The following is a 26,513-nucleotide window of genomic DNA, read 5'->3' as shown; positions in this document are numbered from 1 at the left end:
GCGGTAGCTTTGGACAGGTTCTACAGTTACCTCCAATGCTGTCTCACGTACTGAGGATGAAGTAATCATGTTTGTCAATGATTCTATTTTTAATAGAATCAATTTTATTTAAGAAGAATCCCATAAAGTCATGGCTGCTAAGAGCTAAGGGAATGGATGGCTGAACAGAGCTATGACTCTGTGTAAGTTTAGCAACTGTACTAAAGAGAAACCAAGGATTGTTCTTGTTCTCTTCTATTAATGATGAGAAATAAGCTGTTCTAGCTTGGTGAAGTGTCTTTTTATACAGCAGTAGGCTATTTTTCCAGATTAAGTAGGAATCCTCTAGGTGTGTAGAGCGCCATTTTCTCTCCAATTTTCTAACATTGTGCTTTAAAGTACGCAGCTCTGAATTAAACCAAGGAGCTAGCATCCCATTAATGATTACCTTCTTTTTCAAGGGGGCTGCATTGTCTAATGCATCACGCAATGATGAAGTAACACTATGAACAAAAGAATCAATTTGTGAAGGGGCAGAAACAAAATTATTGCCCTCCACTGTGTTTTTCTGTGATAATCAGGAAATTGAAAGTGGAACAGATTCTTTAAAGGTTGTTACAGCATCATCTGATAATGATCTACTATAATGAAATTTTCTTTCAGGTGTGGAGTACTCGGTTAAATTAAACTCAAAGGTTATTTAAAAAGGGTCAGACAGGACAGGGTTATTCAGAAATAATGATAGTTCTTTACCGATTTCTACACTCAGTGCCATATGTCAGCACAAGGTCTAAAGACTGAAGACAGTCATGTAATTCAGTGATGCTGTCTTTAGATTTACTTGTTGAATTGATTTCAAATTTAAGTCAGTCAGTCATTTTCTACCGCTTATTCCATAGTGGGTGGCGGGGGACCTATCTCCAGCAGGCAACACACAAACAACCATGCTCACACTCATTCACACACCTAAGGGCAATTTTAGATTAACCTAACAGGCATGTCTTTGGACTGTGGGAGGAAGCTGGAGTACCCGGTGAGAACCCACGCATGCATGGGGAGAACATGCAAACTCCATGCAGAAAGACCCCCGGCTGGGAATCAAACCCAGGACCTTCTTGCTGCAAGGCAACAGTGCTACCAACTGCACCATCGTGCAGCCCTAGAATTTAAGTCTTATATTTTAATTAGAAAATGAGTGTCTTTTTTGACCTAACCCTAACCCTGGAATAAAAAGGTTCTGAAACTTAAATCTAGATATTTTCCAAACTTAGTTTCATGTTTAATTCAAAGAAATCACAGAAATAAACATAAGTAATTCAACCAATCAGATCTGTAAACTAGTTCAACATTTACCTTAGATCATTTCTGGTGTTCAGCACAGAACCAGAGCAGGATTAACTGGGTATGGGGATTCAGCAGAATCTGGTTTTAGGTACAGATAAAAGGTATATTAAGCGTCCAAAGCAGCTAGGCTATAACAAAGTGTGATTCCAGTTCTGGAGACTCTGGGTTCAATACTGGGTCAATCGACACCAACACTCTGTAGGAGAGAGAGTGTGGCTGACAGACTGCTCAAACAGACTGGTCAAAAAAGAGCTTCAGATAAACAGGGAGAGAGAGGTGATGTCAAAGTGCAGGTTTCTATTTGTGGTGGTGACTGACAGGCAAGCCTGCTGCTCTCTCTGCCTCTTTAACTAAAGCTTGTTTGCCCTTCTCTGCTCTTGCAGCCTCTCTCTTTCTTTCCTGCAGCAAGTTGGTGTCGATCACCCTCTGAGTCCCACAGTTGGTCACAGAATACCACAGCACCCAATAACTAATAGGAATTGATCCTGTTGAAAGATACAAAGTATTTAGACTGAAGCATTATCTGGGCTTCAATTGACTACCTGAAACAGTCCACCAATAGACGCATTTTATTGATTTATTAGTAGAGTTACAGTTCACCCTCCAAACCCCTTGGTGGCGGTAACAGGTCATTTCGTTAGTTGCTAAAATAGAAATAAACAACAGAAGAAGAAGACCCTGCTGCAGTGTTGTTCTGTTCTGCAGGGTTCCGTGGATTTGTGGGCGATCCGTGTCAGATGCCTGGATTCCAGTTCTCAGGTCTGCAGGTAAGTTGTCAGTTTGTGTTCGGACAGAAACATTGAGACTGAGAAGTCCTGTATTCGAGTCCTACATAATGGACCCCGATTAGAGTTCGGATGGTTATATTCTGTTCACTTCCGGTTAGCCGCCTGCTAACGCCTGGTATCGAGACCTGCTTTACGGCAATCAAGTGATCAGACCGGAAGTGAAGGAGCGTTTTGCGTAGCGAGTGTTCAGACAACCAGAGATCAGGAAACGAAACCAGAACCGATTCCGATTAGTGGACGGAGATGAGCTGCGCACGCGCAGAACAGCGGCTGGTGTTTATCTCCGGGCTCGTGCTGCTTGTCCAGGTAAGCGTTTAACCGTGAAAACAGCGAGAAAGCCTGAGGGCGTGGTTCAGAGTCTGCAGGTGGGAACAGGTAGACAACAGGTGGGAGCTCTGAGTGTCTCAGGGGAGACCTGGTTTCTGGTTCACAGTCTGCAGGTGGATTTAAATAGGAACAGGTTGGGACGGGCAGAAGCTGACAAGTAATAGAAACAGGTCTAAACTCACACCTAAACAGATGAGACAGCAGGTGCTGGGGTACTTTGACGCTGTCCCGCATTTGGACTGCAGGAACCAGGACCAAATCCAAGGGCGGAACTTTGGGTCTAGCAATGGGCTGTTAAGTTTCTGCCTAGTTATTTATTTCTTGAATCATTTACTTTTGCAAAAGGAGTCAGCCAAATTTGGCATTCCTGTTTTAGAAATTCATTTAAATGCTCTGATTTACTTAACTTTGCTGTTTTCTTTCTATTTACTCTGCAGTTTTTCAGTTCCACATCAGTACAGCAGTTAATAACAGGCTGACTTTTACTTCATCTTTTTTCCGACACAGAACCAAATATTTAACATTTGTAAAGCACCTTCAAATACATGAACACTGCATTGTGGTGTTTCTGGGGCTCTGGAATGGATTAATTGTATTTCAATTCATTTCAATGAGGAAAATGGATTCCCCATATGAATAATTCCAGTTAAGAGCTCCATCGTGGAACAAATTAACTTATAAATTAGAGGCATTTTTTGGGTCAGAACCTTTGGGGTCTTTAGCCCAGGCATTAAATAATTAAATTTTCAACAGACAGCAACCCAGTTTATAAGTAACTTAAAGTAACACAGGACATGTTGTAGCAGCTCTCTGCCTTGGCTGGGTTTTCATTGAATGCAAATTATTGTGAACCAAACTAAAAGCTTCACAATAATTTGACTAATTTGGCTAAAGCAGATAATGAGACATTTTGTGATATTTAAAAAAAACTTTCTGCTCAGTTCTCCGAACTAAAGTTGTTCTTAAATTCAGAGAAACTGTTTGTCTCTCAAATAAATGTTTATTTTCTCATTTATGTAAATTACTTCTTTAAATTTTATTCTCTCACTCTCTCTCCAAATCCTGAGGCTCCATTGTCATAATTTCTTACATTTCTAAAAAGAAAACTGGTATAAAATTAATTTTCTTAGATTTTAATGAAATGGTAAGACCCTAAAACACATTTATTATTTTAATTATGCTGTGAGTTATCCCAACATTTCATTAAAATATGTTCATGAAGCTGTTGTTTTACTGCCATCTTTCCACTTAGTTTGTTGTTCTCCACTGAGCCATTATTTCAGCTTTTACTATGAAACACTTCCTGTAGAGAAAAATATGTTGGAGAACACCGAGCCTCATCCTGGGTCTTTCTTGGATTCTTACCTTTTGTCCGGTTATTAGTACTAATTTTACAGTTATTAATAAATGTTCCTGGGCGCACACACCCACCAGGCTCCCTCTCTCTGGTTGGCTCCGTGGCTGCTCTGAAATAAGGCGTCTCCCCTGTTGTAGCCCTGTTTGATGCGCTTACTGTAACTTTTTGGGTGATTAATGAGGCAGGCCGACGCTTCTGGACTGAACAGCCGTTCTGGACTTCTCCAAAATGGACAAATTGCCAGTCCGATTGTGCCTGTGCTCATAGGTGCGCAGTCGCGGTACCACATGTGCGCAAATAACCAGTTTTTGTCTTCTTTTCCCTTATGTTCATTTTTAGGTTAGGTAGACCAGGCAGTGATTATATGGAAGACAATAAAAAAAGATCGGATTGTTTTTTAAATAAAAGTATGAAGTCCGTCAATTTGATGAATCTTTTGAACAGACATGAACTCCTAAATATCTTCTTTCATGAGATTCTGGATTGTTCTGAAAACATCTGGAGCTTCAGCCCCAGAGGTCCAGGTGACAGATCTAACAAAGAACCTGGGTCCCACTGTATTATGGAGCTAGTCTACATGCACCACCATTCAGTGTGTCTGCGTGTACAGGCGTGTGCGTGTGGTATAGAAAACAAATCATCAGCTAATTTAACAATACATATATATTTAGCTCATTTTGAATTTTCCTCTTTTTACAAGTTGTTGTTGTCGACCAACAGTAAAAAATCGTTGTCTGTCCACTTTCTTGAGAGTACAACAACCACTCTCACCAGTGACTGAATCAAAAGTAGAGCAAACAGTGAATGCTTGGTGGAGAAAGCGGGTTGGGTGGTACCAAGTTTTTGGGAGGAGGAGGAGGAGGGTTACATTACCAGATGATGATGTTATTTTGCTGGCAAATAAAAATAAAATAAAATTAAGAAGTTATTCATGCAGGATATATTTGTAAATTGGAATGATGTTATTTATTGGGGGGGTCATAATGATTTGATCAGATTTTAAAGGGGGGGGTCATAACACCCCTAACCCCCCCGCAAATTACGCCCTTGACCATAACATCATCGAAAGCAGGTGGAAATCTATCCTAAAAGTCCTATATTTCTACGAGATATAGGGCTTTTAGGGTGGAGCTTCTTGGTAGAAGATTGGTTAAATATCTCCAGCTATGTCCTAGTTCATCCTCCTCTGCACCTTATATCCTTTTGACTTTTAATGACAAGACAGGAGCACTGTGTAAACCCAGCCACCCATGCTAAGTATCCAAGTGTTTTACTCTGTGTTCAGATGGACTGATTAAAATCTGACAACCTTAATATTTTAGTAAATGAACAGCAGACTTCTGCTTTCAGCATCTCCATGGCAACAAAGAAAGTAGCACTTTCATCAAAACTTTTATTGAGAGATTTTGTCTGATTAATTTGGAACATTTTTCACTATTTCAATTTAGTTGATTTCAATTCACAATAAATATCAGCTCATGGTACTTCAAAAAAGTCAAGGAAATCCAGGTATACAGATTTCAAGTCAACTACATCCATTCCAGTTGATACTTGTTTTCAAACAAGTTTATTATTCAAACTAGTTAGAAAGTTTTTCTAAGGAAACCCAGCAGATTACATCCAGTCAGTGACTTGCAGCATTCACTCCTCCTGGATGAGCATGTAGAGACAGTGGACAGTCACTGGCGTTGACTTTGCAGCAATCCCTCATACTGAGCATGCATGTAGCGACAGTGGAGAGGAAAAACTCCCTTTTAACAGGAAGAAACCTCCAGCAGAACCAGAACCAGGCTCAGTGTTGAGCGGCCGTCTGCCACGACCGACTGGGGATTTTAGAAGACACTTTAATCTGTTCCTGTTCTTAGATACAGGATAAAGTGGTCACACCTGGCCAGGGTTATTTATCAATTACTGATTTTAAGTTTAAATCAAGCAGACATGCTGCAGCAGTAGCTGCTGTGTCTGTGGTTATTCTTCCTACAAGACACAGGCTTTAATTATTAAAAATCTGTGGACTATTATGAACTTCTTATGTGTTAAAACTAGTCTTGATTCAGTTTCAGAACTTAAGCATTATAAAATTGTTGTAAATTGTCATTTAACCTATACCCACTATGAAGTGATCTGATAGCAATGCTGTTTTTGTCTGACAATACAGGTTTTATTTGCATTCTGGATTTCACTGTTGTAGTGGGCGGAGATCTGTTTCTCCCAATCACAGCAGCATGCCCGCAGGAAAAAGAGCAGCTGGCTTCAGAAAACGTTATTTACATAAACAGACAAGGGCGCATTCACACTGCTGGTCCAGTCCAGGGATTGATAAAAGTGAGAAAATGTACATTTTCAGTTGACCCGCTTTGCTTTCACATAGAGATTTTTATTTTTAGCTCGGACTAAACAAAGTCATGCAGTTTTGGGGGCAGTATTGTGCAGATCGAGACGAAAAAAAGCTGGAAGTAGAAAGCCCGTCTCATCTGAGTTTCTATTACTACTTTGGTGTTTAAATGTACCTGTGTGCCTGCACCTCTTCACTACTCCATGTAGCCCCACCAGACATTTTCAAACTGTCTTCTTAATGCTTGGGCCAATTCTCTTTACTATATATATATATATATATATGCTTCCAATAGGTCAAATTATCAGGCAGCATTGGATTAATTTCCAGTGTTACGCTGATGATACTCAGCTTTACTTATCCATAAATCCTGATGAACCCAACCAGTTAGATAGACTACAAGCATGTCTTGAAGATATGAAAACTTGGATGACTTTAAATTTTCTGCTTCTAACTTCAGACAAGACAGAAGTTGTCGTCTTTGGACCAGAGTCTTTGACAGAGAAACTGCTTAGTCAGTCAGTTGATTAGACGGCATTAAGGCAAGGCCAGTTTATTCATATAGCACATTTCAGTAGCAAGACAATTCTAACTCTTTTACATGAAAAAAGAAAAAGAAAAGTATATTGCAGTAGCACAAATTATCAGAGAATAAAAAAATGAATAATTAAAAAGATGAAAAAAAAAAAGATCAATAAGAAAATGAGAGAAAATTTCGACTAAAAACTTAACTAATAAGGTTTAGATGGTCCAGTCAAAGGCCACTCTAATCAAAAAAGCTTTTAATCTTGATTGTTAGTTTGAGTAAAGGGGAGTCAGGTTTAGCCTAAACCGGCTCAGTTGTGGTTGAGGTGCAAACACACCCTCCATTTCTGCTACCTGTATGACCCCTTCTCTTCTCCAATGGTTATGGTCAGTCTGACAGAGAGAGGTATCCCGATCCTTGTGGTTTTAGTATAACAATGACCACCAGTGGGACCCTTTGTGGGGTTCCTTGAGACGACATTGTTGTAAATAAGCGCCGTTTAACTAAATAATCTGAACTGAAACTATCTGTGTAGTTATGCTACATCCATTAACATTTACTTTTCCTTCCCATAGAAAGTACTCCTGGATCAGTGCTTCTTTGTTCTTTTTGTGTCTCTGCTCTGTTCTCTCAAACCTCCAGTCGGTCGTGGCAGATGGCCGGTCACACTGAGCCTGGTTCTGGTTCTGCTGGAGGTTTCTTCCTGTTAAAAGGGAGTTTTTCCTCTCCACTGTTGCTACATGCATGCTTAGTATGAGGGATTGCTGCAAAGTCAACGCCAGTGACTGTCCACTGTCTCTACATGCTCATCCAGGAGGAGTGAATGCTGCAAGTCACTGACTGGATGCAATCTGCTGGGTTTCCTTAGACAGAAAAACTTTTTATCCAGTTTGAATAAATAACTGAATCTGACTGAACTGTTCAATGGTTACGATTAATTGGAATGTATGAACCTGACTGTTGTGAAGAACCTTGAGACGACATGTGTTGTGAATTGGCGCTATATAAATAAACTGAATTGAATTGAATTTGAAGCAACTTTACAGTTTTCTGGGAGTTTCTCCCAGATTATTGGAGCATAAGAACTAAAAGCTGCTTCTCCAAGTTTGGTTCTGGTTCTGCAGAGTAGATTTGAGCCAGAAGACCTGAGAGGTCTGGGTGGTTGATCCACTGACAACAAGTCTGTAATGTATTTTGGTGCTAAGCCATTCAGTGATTTCTAGACTAACAGACGTATTTTAAACTCTATTCTCTGAGCTACAGGGAGCCAGTGTAGGGACTTTAGAACCGGGCCGATGTGGTCCACTTTCTTAGTTCTAGTGAGGATGCGGGCAGCAGCGTTCTGGATCAACTGCAGCTGTCTGATCCACTTTTTAGGCAGACCTGTGAAGACACCGTTGCAGTCAATTCTACTAAAGATGAACGCATGAATTAGTTTTTCAAGGTCCTGCTGAGACATTAGTCCTTTAATCCTGGAGATGTTCTTTAGGTGATAGAAGGTCGACCTTGTTACTGTCTTTATGTTCCTCTGAAGGTTCAGGTCTGAGTCCATCACTACACCCAGGTTTCCAGCCTGACTGGTGGTTTCTAGCTGTATTAACTGAAGCTGTGTGCTAACTTTTAAACGCTCTTCCTTTGGTCCAAAGATTATTTCTTCAGTTTTGTTTTGATTCAACTGAAGAAAATTTTGGCCCATCCATGCATTGATTTCTTCTAAGCATTTACCCAGCGCTTGAATGGGTTCATGGTCACCTGGTGACATCGTAACGTATAGCTGTGTGTCGTTTGCATAGTTATGATAACTTATGTTGTTGTTTATAAAAATCTGAGTTAGGGGGAGCATGTAGATATTGAATAGGAGGGGCCCTAAGATGGACCCTTGGGGAACACCACATGTGGTAGGTGATTGTTTATTACTGTCTCTTATCCTTTTAGCTTTGTTCTTTCTGTCACATATAAGCACAGAGATTTTACAACTATCTCCTATTAGGGGCCCAAGTTTTTCCTGGACATGTTCATTTCTGATAGAGTTACCACTGGGGCCTAGACTGTATCACAGAGAAGTGATTTGAAGGTCCTGATTAGGAGGAGATAGATTAGGAGGTGGTGGAGGTCTGCGGCATTTGGAAGATGTTGGTTTAGTAGCAGGGCCTCGGCCACGGGGGGTGTTGAATGGAGAAGATGTCAGAGCCATTTGGGTCCTGATCTTAAGAGCTACTTTCATGTTATCAGAATCCAGTAAAGCAAAAAGCGGCTCAGTGGGGAGATGGGAGAGTTCTGTGCGGTCTGGGTTTGGGGTGAGGGTGTATAACGGGGGGGTCCAGTTCTCCTGTGGATTTCGACGGGGAGACCTTTAGTGATGACCTCTCTTTCTCAGCCAACTGGCTGATTGTTTCTGCTGGAGCTGTTGGAGGCAGCGTTATCATTGTTGTTGATGCTCCATGTTCTCTGCTGAAGGTTGAAGCTGCTGGCAGATTATTTACTGAATAGAAGAGATTAGATGTTGGACGTCTGGCTCCTGACTTGTTCAAACAGAAACCATCTTGCTTGAAGAGTTGTCTTTTTTCCCAAAAAATATTAAAGTTGTCGATGAAGTTCACAGGTGTGGTAGCACATGTTTTTTTCAACCACTTATTTATCATCAGAAGTCTGGAAAAAACCTCATCTCCACAGAAAATCGGAGCAAAGTGTCTGCTGAGAAACACCTTGATATTGAGACCTCCAACAATATTCAGAAAACGAGTGAAATCCTCCTTCAGTCTTTCTGATTTTTTCTTAGCCATGTCATCCATGGCTCCACAGTGTATAATAAGGTTTTCTAGAGACGGGCGCTTTTCTGTGATTGCCAGAATATTCTCTGAGATATCAGAGACCACGTTACTGGTACCAATCAGAACTTCTGTGTTCTTCTTGTTGCAGAAGTTTTTAATCCCATCCACAGCTGTGTTGCCCACTATTAGGGTTCTTGGTCTGGTGGGGCGCTTTTTCTCTGGCAGCTTAGGAGAAGACTGTTTAGAATGAAGGTTGTTCTCAAACCTTTCATTGTTCTCAGAAGATGGATAATTTTCCTGGTTTTCATTCTGTAGTGGAGCAAATCTGTTCTGGAGAAGAACTCCATTATTTCCAGCTGTCTCACTCCTATCAGTTGTTGTGACAGCATCTTGCTGTCAAAGTCTCCTTTTCTCAGGGGAAACGGGGGCATTTCTCTGTAATTCTGGCCATTCTAATTTATTTAATTGCTGAGATCTTCCAGTGAGTCGTCCACCTTGATTTTTTGGGGATCAATAAAGTATCTTTGAAAACATGCCAGGGGGGTCTGCTGGTTGGTTTATTCTCCGTGTTTTGATTGCCGGCTGAGTTGTTGAGCTGGCTGTCACTGTTTGGGATCACAGGCAGAGTTGAATCATCGTTGTACCTCATATTCACCTCCACATTCACTTCTAGTCCATGGATTTTCATCTCCAAAACAGACAATTTCTGTAAAAGTTTGTTGAAGTCCTCTGTGGTGAAGAAAGGCATCTTGTCTTGTACTGTCTGATTGTCCTCAGGATGAGGTCCTGGTTCAGGGCCCAAAAGTCCTGGTTACTGGAGCGACGGGTCTTCTGGGCCGAGCCGTCTGTAGAGAATTTCAGAGGAACGGCTGGATGGTGACTGGGACCGGATACCGGAGAGCCCGTCCGCGCTTCCTGAGGTGTGACCTGACTGACGAGGATGCCGTCAGGAGACTGCTACAGGAGTACAAGGTACCACTGTCAGGTTCTACAACCAATCAGATAAAATCATATCCATGGACTGAGACACAGGCATTCCTACCATTTACTGAGACGTCGGTTCTTGGTATTTTATAGGTGAGAACCCACCCAGAGAGCTGGGACACAGAACCAGGATGTTGCCAGATGGAAAATCTGTCTGGCAAAATACAAGAAGCCCAACAGATTTACTTTCACAAGGGTTAGGGTTATGGCTAACGTTAAAATGCTCCACTTGATATATATAAAAACTTTCTTAGAAACTGCTTTGGAATTATTTCAATTGCAATAGAGACGGAAATGAAAAGGGAAAAAAAGAGGCAAGAAAGGGAGAGAGGTTGGGCGAAAAGGAAAAAGGGAGAGAAGGAGAAGAGAATATAGAGAAAGAAGGATGAAGAGAATACAAGATACTACTAGAGTGCTTTTAAAACTGCAGAAACACATAATACCAATAACCCTAAACCGAATGAAGAAGCCTCACTGTTAGAGATCCAGAACCTGGATAAGGTCTCCTTCAGGGATCTGCTGACATCAGTAGTCCAACAAGCCTGTCAAGACGGTCTCGAGCTCCACTATCATTGCTCTGCTGAAGGCCAGAGAGACTTACCTGGTGGGTCTGTTTATAGACTCCAATTTTAAACGACCCACTGCAAGATATTCACCATCATGTCCAGAGACTTCCAGTTGGCCCTTGAGGACAGTTTGAACTGATTCCACATCTAAGTCTAGATTTGACCTATTGACTCAATCCCTGGTTCATCAGGCAGTTTTGCTGAAACACTGAGGTTGATTTAAAGCTCCTCGTGGTCCAGAACAAAGTCCTGTCAGTTCCAGGTTCTGGTTTACCCTGACAGCTCTTCAGGTTTCAGATGGAGGAAGGCAACCACTGCTGTCAGGATAACTGATTAGTTTTGTTTTTGTTTCAGCCCGATGTGATTGTTCACTGTGCAGCAGAAAGACGTCCAGATGTCATGGAGCGACACGCTGATGCTGCGGTCAGTCTGAATGTGCATGCCACCAGCACGGTGTCCAAAGAGGCAGGTCAGTGGTCACATGATGCTGTTAGGTGCTCTGACCATGTTACAGCAAAGCTTTAATTACATCTTAAAGTTTTCCACTGAACAGTCACAGTAAACAATGTTTTTTTTGGACTTAGTCTGACTCCAGCTTGACTCAACTTTTGGTTCTGACCATATTCTTCTCAATGAAACCCCATTTTGGATTTCCATTAACCCTTTCTAGCTCTCCATGGCCTCCCTAGCCTGGTCCAAAACCATCTTGGATTACAGCTGCATGTTCTTTGTTACCAGCATCCATCATGATAAATCTGTTAAAAGCCTAAGATAAACTCGTCTAACCCACAGGACATAGGAATCGAGTTCAGAAAATGTGGATTCCCAAGGAGTCGTTTTCCTGAAAACCTGCTCAGAAGATTTATGGTTCTACACCATGAGTATGGGGCCTCTCTAGTACAAAAAGAAGACTGACCTTCAAAAATCCCAGAAAACACCTGATCCTGATCACTTTATCAGATTCCAGGAAAGAAGGGGGGCTGGATCAAGACTTCGAATTGTTCTGTTAACGAGGCTTTTGCTATTGAACCTCTTCAGGTTCTGAACTGCATTAGAAGAAATCCTTAGTCTTTCTGATCATAAGGAATGAGGAGGAAGACTGATTCTAGGGTGGCCTGGAGTAGCCACATCGAGGAGGAGTCAGCTTAGGTGGCTCGTGGATCTGTTTCGATGCCTCACTTGCAAGATGTTCCAGGCACCTTCCACTGGGAGGAGGCCCAGACGATGGCCCAGGAAACACTGGAGGCACTATGTCTCTTGGCTGGCTCCTCCGGGGAGCTAGGGGAGGTGTCTGGGAACCTCTGCTTAGACTGCTGGCTGCATAAGTTCCCGGATAAGCAGAAGACGGCGACAACAGACATTAAATCTTGTTTTGTATATAAACACAATGAAATTTTCTGCAGAAGTACATTTAAGTCTCATGTTTATCTGTCAGTATGACCAAAGTCATGTATGTAACATGTGACCTATATAACTGCAGCTGTCTGCGGGGCCCTCCTCATCTACATCAGCACCGACTATGTGTTTGATGGTCGCAACCCTCCATACGGAGAGGACGACTGTCCCAACCCACTCAACATGTACGGCCGAAGCAAGCTGGAGGGCGAGAGAGAGACACTCAGGCACTGTCCAGGTAAACTCTATCCAGGCAAACGTTGTCTAGACTTTGAATTAAGTTTTATTTGAATAGCACCTTTCTCAGACTGCCTTCACAAAGTGCTTCACAGTAAAAATACACTTAAAGCAACATTTAAAAAATACCCCAACTAAAGTAAATGCATCCTAACAACAGTTGGTCATATCAGCACAGGCACCGGTGAGGTTAAAATCCTTGATTAACAAACATCTTAATTTGCTTTTTAAGTAGTGTGGTAGTTCAATCCACAGTCTTGGTCCAACAGCTTGGAAGGATCTGTCTCCTCGGATCCTAAAGCATGAGCGAGGGACCATCAGTAGATTCTGCTCTGAGGACCTCAGGCTACAGGCTGGCTGGATCAAGTCACAGATGTAGGGAGGAGCCTGCTCATGCTGCGCTCTGAATGTCAAAACCAGAATTTTATAATTTATATGATATGCCACAGGGAGCCAGTGAAGAGCTTTTAAGACAGGGGTAATGTGGGCTCTACTGTTGGTGTGTGTCGCAGCCGGGTTTTGTACCAGCTGTAAACGGGTACAACCAAGTTTTTTTTTAACCAGTTTCCTGCTTGTTTTTGTTCGTATTGCTAGTAATTTTGGCAGCAGTCTTACAAATTTGATGAGAACTAGTTCTCCTCTGTATGATTTTTATTTTATTTATTATCATTATTATAATTTTTTTTTTCTGGCGCCTCACACATCAACGCAAACTTTTTCCATCGACAATAACAAACCACACAGAACTAAACCTCCCCTAAACACTGAAATATGACTTCATTCCGTTTTATTTAATTCATGGAGCATCAAACCTGATGTTTCTTCTTGACTTTGAGCTTTTATGGTTTAAACCAGAGCAATGAAACTCAATCACATTCAGCCTCAGTAACGTAACACACCTCAGAAAATGATGGAAACAACCTCAGTCGGATGGAAACTGTAAAACTTCCTCTGTTTCTGTCACCTGTAGATGGAAATGCTCATTGGTCTGAGGCTGAGGAGCCTGAAATGCATGAGAATCATCTATGGGACACTTTCATTCTCACTGAGAATAAAACGGTGTCGGATCAGCAGATTAAATCCTAACAAATTCAGTTTCAATTCAGTTTTATTTATATAGCGCCAATTCACAACACGTCGTCTCAAGGTTCTTCACAACAATCAGGTTCATACATTCAAATTAATCCTAATCATTGAACAGTTCAGTCAGATTCAGTTATTTATTCAAATTGGATAAAAAGGAGAATTACCTGAGCATGCATGTAGCGACAGTGGAGAGGAAAAACTCCCTTTTAACAGGAAGAAACCTCCAGCAGAACCAGAACCAGGCTCAGTGTTGAGCGGCCGTCTGCCACGACCGACTGGGGATTTTAGAAGACACTTTAATCTGTTCCTGTTCTTAGATACAGGATAAAGTGGTCACACCTGGCCAGGGTTATTTATCAATTACTGATTTTAAGTTTAAATCAAGCAGACATGCTGCAGCAGTAGCTGCTGTGTCTGTGGTTATTCTTCCTACAAGACACAGGCTTTAATTATTAAAAATCTGTGGACTATTATGAACTTCTTATGTGTTAAAACTAGTCTTGATTCAGTTTCAGAACTTAAGCATTATAAAATTGTTGTAAATTGTCATTTAACCTATACCCACTATGAAGTGATCTGATAGCAATGCTGTTTTTGTCTGACAATACAGGTTTTATTTGCATTCTGGATTTCACTGTTGTAGTGGGCGGAGATCTGTTTCTCCCAATCACAGCAGCATGCCCGCAGGAAAAAGAGCAGCTGGCTTCAGAAAACGTTATTTACATAAACAGACAAGGGCGCATTCACACTGCTGGTCCAGTCCAGGGATTGATAAAAGTGTGAAAATGTACATTTTCAGTTGACCCGCTTTGCTTTCACATAGAGATTTTTATTTTTAGCTCGGACTAAACAAAGTCATGCAGTTTTGGGGGCAGTATTGTGCAGATCGAGACGAAAAAAAGCTGGAAGTAGAAAGCCCGTCTCATCTGAGTTTCTATTACTACTTTGGTGTTTAAATGTACCTGTGTGCCTGCACCTCTTCACTACTCCATGTAGCCCCACCAGACATTTTCAAACTGTCTTCTTAATGCTTGGGCCACTTCTCTTTACTATATATATATATATATGCTTCCAATAGGTCAAATTATCAGGCAGCATTGGATTAATTTCCAGTGTTACGCTGATGATACTCAGCTTTACTTATCCATAAATCCTGATGAAACCAACCAGTTAGATAGACTACAGCAGAACCAGAACCAGGCTCAGTGTGAGCGGCCATCTGCCACGACCGACTGGGGGTTTGAGAGAACAGAGCAGAAACACAAAGAGAACAAAGAAGCACTGATCCAGGAGTACTTTCTATGGGAAGGAAAAGTAAATGTTAATGGATGTAGCTCCTTTAGTTGTTTCATCTAGAAAGAAAGAACAGATAAACTCTGAGCCAATTTTCAAGGTTAGATTCTGAAAGAGAGAACATAGAGTTAGTCACAGTAGAAGCTCAGTCAATCGCCATGTCTAGGAGAGAGAAAGGGTTAAACACTGAAAGACAGGGCTATGTGAATCAGAATCAGCTTTATTGCCAAGTTCATACATACAAATAAGGAATTTGACGCCGGTACACTATGCTCTCTGGTTTTTATTTTTGCATTACAGAATATACTCATATATACAATATACGAATATATACATATATAAATAAAAAGGTGCATTTGCAACATCTGTATGCTGTTGTTTTGTACTCTATTGAATGTTCAACAGAGAAACATCCTGGGGGAAGAAACTGTCTCTGTAGCGGCTGGTTTTAGTGAACAGTGCTCTGTAGCGCCACCTGAAGGTAAAACTCTGAACAGTTTATGTGCAGGGTGTGTGGGGTCTGCAGAGATTTTAGCAGCTCTTTTCTTGACCCTTGACCTGTATAAGTCCTGGATGGAGGGAAGGTCAGCTCTGATTATTCTCTCTGCATTCCTGATTATTCGTTGCAGCCTGGACCTGTCCTGTTTTGTGGATGATCCAAACCACACTGAGATGAATGAAGACAGGACAGATTGAATGATGGCAGTGGAGAAGATGACCAGCAGCTCCTGTGGAAGGTTGAACTTCTTGAGTTGCCTCAGGAAGTACAGTCTCTGCTGGACCTTCTTCTGAACATTGTCTATGTGTGAAGACCATCTCAGGTCCTCAGAGATGGTGGTTCCTAAGAACCTGAAGTGGTCCACGGCCGATACAGTGTTGTTGAGGATGGTGGGGGGGGGTGTATGGGGGTGGTGTTCTCCGAAAGTCCACCACCATTTCCACAGTCTTGAGTGGGTTGAGTTCCAGGTAGTTCTGACAACACCAGTGGACCAGCCGATCCACCTGCTGTCTGTATGCAGACTCATCACCGTCCTGGATCAGTCCAATGACAGTGGTGTCATCTGCAAACTTAAGGAGTTTCACGGACGAGTCCGATGAGGTGCAATTATTTGTGTACAGAGAGAAGAGGAGTGGGGATAGAACACACCCCTGGGGGGCACCAGTACTTATTGATCTGGATCAGGAGAAGATGCTCCCCAGTCTCACCTGCTGCTGTCTGTCTGTCAGGAAGCTGTTGACCCACTGACAGGTGGAGGCTGGGACGTTGAGCTGGATGAGCTTCTGGTGGAGGATGTCAGGTATGATGGTGTTGAAGGTGGAGCTGAAGTCTACAAACAGGATCCTGGCGTACGTCCCTGGGTGGTCGAGGTGTTGCAGGATGAAGTGTAGACCTAAGTTAACAGCATCATCTGCTGACCTGTTTGCTCGGTAAGCAAACTGCAGGGGGTCCATCAGGGGCCTGTGATGTCTTTCAGGTGCTTCAACACCAGCCGCTCAAAGGATTTTATGACCACAGACGTCAGGGCTACAGGCCTGTAGTCATTTAATCCTACGATGGTGGGTTTCTTAGGAACTGGGATGATGGTGGATCGTTTAATGCAGGAGGGGACTTCACACTTCTCCTGTGACTTGTTGAAGATCCGGGTGAAGATCGGAGCGAGTTGATTTGCACAGGATTTCAGGCATGATGGGGAGACGTTATCAGGTCCTCCAGCTTTCTTTGTTTTCATGCGCTGAAAGAGCCTGTTTACATCTTCCTCGGAGATCTTCAGTGCAGGCAGAGGATCTGAAGGTGGAGGGTTGGTTACTTTATGGGAGGAATTTGTTCCTGAATGGGATGTAGAGGAGATGGTTTGAGGTGTGAATGGCTTCTTGTCATGTCTGCAGTAGAAGCCATTCAGACGGTTGGCCAGGAGACGACTCTGTTCATGATGGGTGGGGGGGCTCCTATAGGCAGTCAGGTTTCTCAGACCAGTCCATACAGCTGAAATGTCACCAGTAGAAAGGATGTTCTTCAGCTTCTCACTGTAGCTTCTCTTAGCTGCTTTGATCTCCTTTGTTAGTTTGTTCCTGGCCTGCCTGTACCGCGCCCAATCTCCACTGCTGTGAGCTTCTTCTTTTTCCCTGCACAGATTCCTGAGGTGTGGAGTAAACCATGGTTTGTTGTTCCCAAAGGTGCAGATGGTCTTGGTCTGCACACACATGTCCTCACAGAAACTGATGTATGATGTCACCACATCAGTTAGTTGGTTTAAGTCAGTGGCTGAGGTTTCAAAAACAGTCCAGTCTGTACATTCAAAGCAGGCCTGTAGCATCTGCTTTGATTCCTCAGTCCACTTCTTAACAGTGTGAACCTTGGGTTTGGAAGCTCTTAGTTTCTGTCTGTAGGTTGGGATGAGGTGGATTAGATAATGATCTGAAAAACCCAGAGCAGCCCTGGTAACAGCATGATATGAGTCCTTTAAAGCTGTGTAACAATGGTCCCGTGTGTTTTTATCTCTGGTGGGACACTTAATATGCTGTCTGTATTTGGGGAGTTCATTGGAGAGGTTTGCTCTGTTAAAATCTCCCAGTATTATGATGAAAGAGTCCGTGTATTTTTTCTCCAGGTCTGTAATCAGCTCAACAAGATGTTTTTCAGCAGCAGAAGTGCAGCCATGTGGTGGAAAATATGAGCCAATTATTATAAACGAGGAAAACTCTCTCGGTGAGTAAAACGGTTTACAGATTATGGAAAATGACTCCAGATCAGGACTACATGTTTTTCCAGCACTTTTACGTCTCTGCACCAACCTTCATTTATATAAAAGCAGATTCTGCCTCCTCGCTTCTTCCCCAATAGCTCCGCGCTGCGATCCGCTCTGAACAGCTGGAAGTCCGGGAATAGCAATGCGCGGTCCAGGATGTTTTCACTCAGCCATGTCTTGGTAAAGCAGAGAACCGCTGATCCACGGAGGTCCGTGTTTTTACCAGTGAGAAGAAGCATCTCGCCCATCTTGTTGCTTAGAGAGCGGACATTTGCCAGGTGGATTGAAGGCAGTGGTGTGCGAAGTTCTCTTTTGCGGAGCTTTACCAGCGCGCTTTCCCCTCCGACGTCTCCATCCGCGCAGAATCCCATGGAGTGCCGCAGCTCCGCTTGCCAGGAGCTCAGTGAACCTCGGATCAATGAAAGATGGTGAAAAAATCCCAAGAGAGGACTCTGATGTTGAGAAGTTCCTCTCTACTGAATGAGACCACAGAATTGTGGTCCGAGACCACAGTACTGTGGCTCCAAAAACATATAAACACACAAAATACACAAAGAGAGAGCGAAGCACCAAGGCGGCCATCATGTTTGTTCACATGAGTGATATGAATTACACTGTTTCATCATCTGTAGAAGGTGAGCATTAAATTGTTGCCAGCAGAAGCTTGGACGATGCCCCTCTCCAGAAAGGTGTCACAGGTAGACAGAGTTAGGCCAGGTGTAGCTTCTAGGAAAAAAGAGAGAACAAGGTTAAAAGCTGAAATAACAGCAAATAATGCAAAATTGGAGAGTAGTGTGAGAATGTAGCAGAGAGAGTGAAAGTGGTCATAATGTCCTCCAGCAGCCTAAGCCTATAGCAGCATGACTACAGAGATAGCTCAGGATAAACTAAGCCACTCTAACTATAAGCTTTATCAAAAAGGAAAGTTTTAAGCCTAGCCTTAAATGTAGACAGGGTGTCTGCCTCACGGACTAAAACTGGGAGCTGGTTCCACAGGAGAGGAGCCTGATAACTAAAGGATCTGCCTCCCATTATACTTCTAGGGACTTGAACTAACAAATGCATGGACTAGTTTTTAGCGTCACTCCTGGACAGGATATTTCTAATTTTGGCAATGTTCCAGAGGTGAAAGAAGGAAATCCTAGAAACCTGTTTAATATGGGATTTAACTGACATGTCCTAGTCAAAGTTAACACCAAGGTTTTTTACTTTATTACCGGAGGTCAATTTAATGCCATCCGGGTTAAGTGATTGACTAAGCAGTTTCTTTGTTAAAGACTCCGGTCCAATGACAACTTCTGTCTTGTCTAAATTTAGAAGCAAAAAATTTAAAGTCATCCAAGTTCTTATGTCTTCAAGACATGCTTGTAGTCTATCTAACTGGTTGGGTTCATCAGGATTTATGGATAAGTAAAGCTGAGTATCATCAGCGTAACAGTGAAAATTTATCCTATGCTGCCTAATAATTTGACCTATTGGAAGCATATATACAGGTCCTTCTCAAAATATTAGCATATTGTGATAAAGTTCATTATTTTCCATAATGTCATGATGAAAATTTAACATTCATATATTTTAGATTCATTGCACACTAACTGAAATATTTCAGGTCTTTTGTCTTAATACGGATGATTTTGGCATACAACTCATGAAAACCCAAAATTCCTATCTCACAAAATTAGCATATCATTAAAAGGGTCTCTAAACGAGCTATGAACCTAATCATCTGAATCAACGAGTTAACTCGAAACACCTGCAAAAGATTCCTGAGGCCTTTAAAACTCCCAGCCTGGTTCATCACTCAAAACCCCAATCATGGGTAAGACTGCCGACCTGACTGCTGTCCAGAAGGCCACTATTGACACCCTCAAGCAAGAGGGTAAGACACAGAAAGACATTTCTGAACGAATAGGCTGTTCCCAGAGTGCTGTATCAAGGCACCTCAGTGGGAAGTCTGTGGGAAGGAAAAAGTGTGGCAGAAAACGCTGCACACGAGAAGAGGTGACCAGACCCTGAGGAAGATTGTGGAGAAGGGCCAATTCCAGACCTTGGGGGACCTGCGGAAGCAGTGGACTGAGTCTGGAGTAGAAACATCCAGAGCCACCGTGCACAGGCGTGTGCAGGAAATGGGCTACAGGTGCCGCATTCCCCAGGTCAAGCCACTTTTGAACCAGAAACAGCGGCAGAAGAGCCTGACCTGGGCTACAGAGAAGCAGCACTGGACTGTTGCTCAGTGGTCCAAAGTACTTTTTTCGGATGAAAGCAAATTTTGCATGTCATTCGGAAATCAAGGTGCCAGAGTCTGGAGGAAGACTGGGGAGAAGGAAATGCCAAAATGCCAGAAGTCCAGTGTCAAGTACCCACAGTCAGTGATGGTCTGGGGTGCCGTGTCAGCTGCTGGTGTTGGTCCACTTTGTTTTATCAAGGGCAGGGTCAATGCAGCTAGCTATCAGGAGATTTTGGAGCACTTCATGCTTCCATCTACTGAAAAGCTTTATGGAGATGAAGATTTCATTTTTCAGCACGACCTGGCACCTGCTCACAGTGCCAAAACCACTGGTGAATGGTTTACTGACCATGGTATCACTGTGCTCAATTGGCCTGCCAACTCTCCTGACCTGAACCCCATAGAGAATCTGTGGGATATTGTGAAGAGAACGTTGAGAGACTCAAGACCCAACACTCTGGATGAGCTAAAGGCCGCTATCGAAGCATCCTGGGCCTCCATAAGACCTCAGCAGTGCCACAGGCTGATTGCCTCCATGCCACGCCGCATTGAAGCAGTCATTTCTGCAAAAGGATTCCCGACCAAGTATTGAGTGCATAACTGTACATGATTATTTGAAGGTTGACGTTTTTTGTGTTGAAAACACTTGTCTTTTATGGGTCGGATGAAATATGCTAATTTTGTGAGAAGGGAATTTTGGGTTTTCATGAACTGTATGCCAAAATCATCCGTATTAAGACAATAAAAGACCTGAAATATTTCAGTTAGTGTGCAATGAATCTAAAATATATGAATGTAAAATTTTCATCATGACATTATGGAAAATAATTAACTTTATCACAATATGCTAATATTTTGAGAAGGACCTGTATGAACCCGAAAGCTCAAAATCCCTAGGAGGAGTTTGTTAAAGTTCGAGGTGAGTAAAAGTGAAAAACGGGCAAAAATCGGCCTTTGACCCAAAATGGCCGACTTCCTGAGCATTTTAGGGCATACCCCCAAGAGACTTTTTTTCTTGTTTTGAGGTGCTCTAGCATTGTCCCAAATTTCAGATCTGTACGACTTACGGTTCGGGCTATCTCACGTTTGGGTGCGTGGCTAAGTGGTTAGGCCACGCCCACAGATGACGACATTAAGGATCAAGAATTTTCGTTGGGGGACAATTTTGGGTAAAAACGTGTGCATCTAGGGGCTTGGCAAAGTCCCCATATTGCCCCGCAATGACCAAACGGAATAATAATAAGAATTCGAGCGATTACAATAGGCCCTTGCAGTTTTCCTGCTCGGGCCTAATAATAGTTGTGTTGGAAACAAACCTCTGTGCGCGATGGCTTTTAAATTTTTTTATTTGACGTCCTGAATGGTTATAAAGATTTAACATTCTTCATATAGTGTGTGTGGTGGCAGTCTTCCTAATGAGAGGCATATTTACGTCATTATAATGAGCATCATCAGCATTGAGCTATGAATGAGCTCAATACAGCAGCTAGATGGCACTGTTTGGTTTAGATACACACATTGTAGAACTAAATGGGTTTCAAGCCGACAAAAGTTTTATTTTCAGTCAGATTTGAATTTTTTTTTGCGCCGCAAGTTTCAGAATTTCTCCCTACCGCAAACTTTTAGTATTAGGGCTGCGCACTCTTTTTTTTACATGAGGCTCCTGGTCTCTTAGCATACCAGCAGTATCACCTTAATAACAGTAATGGACACTGCTCCTTTAGGCTCTACATCTTTAATCTCCAGACAACTGTCATGAGAAGGGCAGAGCAGAGTGAATGTCCACTCCTCATTGTACTCTAGCATTTTGTTAGAGAGACGTTAACCCATAAGAACTGAATCATTGAAGATGTCACTGACTTTCAAACCTTAGAAAACGTTGAAGTCATATTTTACCCTCAGGGGGTACAGAAAGGGTTACTGTGTAAAACTGGAATAAAGTGGATCACTGTGACTGCTTGACCTGCCTTAGCCTTTGATTGGTTGTACATGAACACTGGGCTGACACTGCACACCTGTTTCAGATGTGGTGATCCTGCGTGTTCCTGTCCTGTTTGGGGAGGCGGAGTCGGTGATGGAGAGCGCCGTGACATCACTATGGCTGAAGGTTCAGGAGGCAACTGAGGAGAGCTGTCCGCTCGACCACTGCCTGCAGAGGTTCCCCACTGACACTCGAGACGTCGCCACCGTCTGCAGGAAGCTGGCTGAGAGAGCGAGACAGGTGGGAATTAAGAGCTCTGTCTATTCTTGTTCCTGTACATTTAGATCTATTTACCAACCTACAAAAAAAAACAACTGTAGAAACAGAATATCATTAGTGACTTTCACCAGACCTGTTTCAGTGCTATGATGAGCTCTGAAACCCGACTGAAACTCTTCATTACTGTGGAATGTTTACACACTTCATTAGCAACTATTTTCTCAATAATTTTAGATAGAAACAGATGATTAGATACAGGTATACTCACTGTGAGCCATACATCTCGTAGCTGGACCTCTTCCACCTGGCTAGAACCCGAGACCCAATAATCATCCCAACCTCGTCACAGACACCCTAAGCAGGTGTCACTATTGACTTTTTAGGCTCTGGCAGCAGTCTTAACTTTACTCAACCAGTTAGTTTGTAAGGAACAGATCTTGGTCAGAAGATTTATAATAATGTTATATTACAGAGAAGCTCTCATTTTTATTTTAATACAAGGTGTCATAAATTATATTTTTTATTTATTTATAAATTGTTTTACTCTTTAACTACACTGAAGGCTTTTTACTGTAATATATCATTATTACATGTTATATATAATTAGATCTTATAAAAGTTGAAAATTTATGGGTGCGACTCAAATAAGCGACCTCGTTTTAATCCCAACCCCGGAGGCCTATGCTGCATGTCTCTCCCCTCTCTCCATCACACTTTGTGTGTAACTACTTTGGAAAAATAACAAAAATAAAAGCCACTAGTGCTGCAAAAAAACACCAAGTCTGATCAGAACATTCAGAGTAAGGATGTGGTGGATGACAGAAAACTACAAACTGAGGCCATTTTAACGCTTTGCAGTTTGGGTTAGGGTTAGTTGAAGCCCTTTGAGGCTGTCACTAGTGGATTTATCTGAAAAGGTTTGTCCATGCCCACCTGCTGTGTGGCCCTCATCCTGGTTCGTGTAAATTACGCTCCCAAATAGCGTTTTTTTTCCACCATTCAGGAACCAGGAAAATGATCTCTGTTTAGGGTGGAGGCTGAGATGAAAGACCTGCTGCTGTTTATAGTGATGACAAAGGTTACAAAATGTAACAGCCTAACTGAGCAGTGCAGTTCAACAACTTCTCAGGAGGATGAGGAGGAAACCAATCAGCTGCTGAATCATGCATGATGGCGCAGCACCAACCCCTTGCCATTGTCTGCACTGCCGCTTCCTCTCTGGACCAAGCCAGTAAAACCAGGTCTTCCAAATAAAAAAGGATTCTCATTATTGCTGTGTGCAGCAGTTACAGCGCCATCTCCACAGATGAGCAGTTTTAGTTCTGGATCCATTGGCAAGAAAAATTTAAATCATTATTTTACAATCAATTTTAACAACCAGAGTTGTTACTTTACAGCTGCATGATTCATTTACAATAACTACTAAACACTGATGAACACACTTATTTTTCTTTTATCTTTAGGTAAACTCGTATCAGATAACCCTTTTTGTAAAAAAAATGTATTTATTAGAATAAAAAAAAACTGACAATCAGTCCAGAGGTACAGGGAACTGATATCTTGGCCGTATAATCATAAGCAAATATTTATATAAAGTACAAGATGTGTAGAGAATAGAGCAGAGGATGGCAGGACATGAAGATGAAGAGGACCACTGGGAGCTTTGGGGGAAACTGCATCCAAACCTGGAACTGTGGTCTCTCCCCCTGCAGAGCCCTCTGCATAAAACTATAAAAAACGATAAAGAGTTCATATTCCACTTAGGTTTACATGAAAAGACAATTATAGAGAAATGTATGTACATGGAAAATGTAAGGTGCTATGATCATCAGCACTGCATTAAAATATTTGTTTACAGAAAAGTGGTGAAAACGTTTATAATTATTTCCTAAATTAAAATGTCCTAAATTTCCAGCAAAATATTCCGTTTTATTTTCCGGTACTTGCTGGTATTTACTACATACTTACTAAATGCTTTATATTCACTTTCAGCTGCCACAAACCGGTAACAGGTAGCAGGAAATTCCAAAGTGCCGGGCTGAGATCAGGCAGCAGTTAGTGGGTTATACCACCTGGTTAGCTCAGCTTAGCTTAGGTGTAAGACCAGCCTGTAAGTGGGGCTCTGCTGCTCCGGAAACTCGGTAAAAACATTTCAAAGTAGGCTCCTTTATGAACTGACTGCACAGATGAGGTTTTAAGGTCTACTTTGTCACATCTTAAAACTACTTTTTGTGACAAATGAATGGCATACAACGATTAATTAACCCTAACCTCCACCACTACTACAGCTGCTGGCGCGAAGCCTCGCTGCATACACCCCACCCCTTTAAGAATGCCAGGGAAATTTGGAAAGACTTACTCCAGACCAGTACCATTTACTCATGAAGGTAAAGCTCCAGGAAAGTGAAATTACCCGGGTAAATGTGTATCAAAACGCAAGCTGGACTTTCTACAAGCAATATATAACTGGCCTGGGATTAATCGGTAAACCAGACTGAAAGATGGTTCCTACTCCTCTTCCTTGCCTAGTATTTGGAGGAATGTAAAAATTTGAATAATTAGAAGTTCACTCATTTATACTAACATGATCCTCCTGCTGTAGCCAGGTTTCGGTGAGACAAAATTCATAAAACCGATTAATTACAGATCAAATGTTTCTTTCTCATCAGGATCCGTCCATCCGAGGAATCTTCCATTTTTCGGGTAAAGAGCAGATGACCAAATATGAGATGGCTGCTGCTATAGCACAGGCCTTCAACCTGCCGTCCAATCACCTCATACCTGTGAGTCAGCTGACCTTTTTATTGGAACAGTAATTGGTGAAGTGTTTGGAAGCACCTCATCATGTTTTCCTGACATTGTACACAAATCACTTATTACCTTTTAGCTGCAAATGAATTCAAGTAGTAATAATTGTAGTTCTGTTGTATTAGATGGTTCTGCTGTAGCATCTAATGGTGTCTCTCCAATGCTCTACATAACAGCTGACAGAGCAGCCGGCTGGGTCGGCTCCTCGTCCGATCAACAGCCAGTTAAACTGCTCCCGTCTGGAGCTGCTGAACCTGAGCGTCGATCCTCGAGCATTCTCCACCGCCATCGCCGACTGTCTGTGGCCATTCACCGCTGACAAACGCTGGAGACAGACCGTCTTCCACTGAGGATCGTTGTGCTGAGGTTTTCTCAAAGAGCAGAAATCTTAAATAAAACCTGCTTCAAACCCAACAACGAAAGTTTTAGTTTTGATTTTGTTTCCACTTTGAAAGGACGACACGCTGTGAGGGGGATTGCCCATGTTTTAAAACCCTGAAGTCTGCCTGCATGCGGTCCAGATGATGTGCTGTAGAAACTGAAGTGACTCTGCTTTGTCTCTGTGTAAACAGGTGGAGTTTAATCTGTCCCCCAACTGTATCTTCTGTTTCCTTTCAGTCTTTGATTTAAAGCTAATTCTGGTTTTGTTTCTGTGACGGTGAAAAATTTATGTTAATAGAATTTCAGGTCTATGGTGTTCCACAGAGGACATACATTATGTTGCCAAAAGTATTTGTCTGTCTACTTTTACATGAATTTTGATGACATCCTATTCTTAATCTATAAGGTTGAGTTTTTTTTTGGGAGCCCCTGTTGCCAGCAGTAGCATGTATAGCTATTATGTTAACATCTTCCAAGGTTTAGGAGTGTGTTCATACTTTGGGATAAATTAGACCAAAAGGGGCAGTTCTGGTTTTCTCATCAAAGGTGTTCAATAAGGTTGAGTCCAGTCAATTTGTCCACGCCTGCAGCCATGGAATTGATTGAAACCCAACAATTCATTGATGTGGTGGTGGGATCCAATACTTTTGGCTATATAGTGGATGTACGCTGAACTAAATATATGCCTCTGCTCTTTGTCTGTAAATGGTAATAAAAGAAGGCAAATCTCAATTTCCATTAATGGCTGACTTTTGCTTTTTTATGTACCAGCCCTGTTGACATCATGTAAGCACAATCTTTACGTCATACACTGGTGGAAGGCAAGACACGTGTGTACAGGCCCGCGCAGTCAAGTAGTAACCAGTAACTCAGCTATTCCTATATTTTGATTTAAAAAAAACAAACTTCTGGTGTGCAACACAAAAGCTTATTTGTTGTTTTAACATAGCAAATGAAACCTAGAAAGCAATTAAGGTTATCAAAATCAGAACAATTAGTTGTAGTCTCTCATCACATGCAACTTAATTGCCACAATCATACAGATTTCTGCCTGTCATCACATCCAGCTCACATGAATGTGAAACACCACCGTCCATACGTTATTCAGCAATTCAGTCATTCATCTATCTGCCATACTCTGCGGATCCAGGCCTCTTCATTC

At 42.1% G+C, this 26,513-nt stretch overlaps 1 protein-coding gene across 2 annotated transcripts; it reads left to right on the top strand.

Annotated features, from left to right (window-relative positions):
* Positions 1–1,935: 1,935 nt before the first annotated feature.
* Positions 1,936–26,089, top strand: mat2b (methionine adenosyltransferase II, beta). Of its 2 annotated transcripts, XM_047379965.1 has the most exons (8): positions 1,993–2,090; positions 2,210–2,417; positions 10,205–10,399; positions 11,332–11,446; positions 12,458–12,610; positions 21,987–22,183; positions 24,832–24,945; positions 25,147–26,089. In XM_047379965.1, exons 2-8 carry the CDS (start codon positions 2,355–2,357, stop codon positions 25,318–25,320), a joined length of 1,011 nt encoding a protein of 336 aa, XP_047235921.1. In that variant the 5' UTR covers positions 1,993–2,090; positions 2,210–2,354; the 3' UTR covers positions 25,321–26,089. The 2 variants fall into 2 exon arrangements, with proteins under 2 accessions (XP_047235923.1, XP_047235921.1); XM_047379967.1 differs by lacking the exon at positions 2,210–2,417 and having other exon boundaries at positions 1,936–2,090.
* The last annotated feature ends 424 nt before the right edge of the window (positions 26,090–26,513 follow it).

The sequence above is a fragment of the Girardinichthys multiradiatus genome, chromosome 11 (genome assembly GCF_021462225.1).
Source record: "Girardinichthys multiradiatus isolate DD_20200921_A chromosome 11, DD_fGirMul_XY1, whole genome shotgun sequence".
NCBI lineage: Eukaryota > Metazoa > Chordata > Actinopteri > Cyprinodontiformes > Goodeidae > Girardinichthys > Girardinichthys multiradiatus.
This window is presented reverse-complemented; position numbering and strand designations above follow the sequence as displayed.

What these genes read in the sequence shown, in the direction of transcription:
- mat2b (XM_047379965.1), top strand. Translation starts at nt 2,355, where the DNA reads ATGAGCTGCGCACGCGCAGAACAGCGGCTGGTGTTTATCTCCGGGCTC. An exon ending in TGGCTGAGAGAGCGAGACAG is followed by an intron (nt 22,184 to 24,831) that starts GTGGGAATTAAG and finishes CTTTCTCATCAG; the next exon opens with GATCCGTCCATCCGAGGAAT. An exon ending in CGTCCAATCACCTCATACCT is followed by an intron (nt 24,946 to 25,146) that starts GTGAGTCAGCTG and finishes TCTACATAACAG; the next exon opens with CTGACAGAGCAGCCGGCTGG.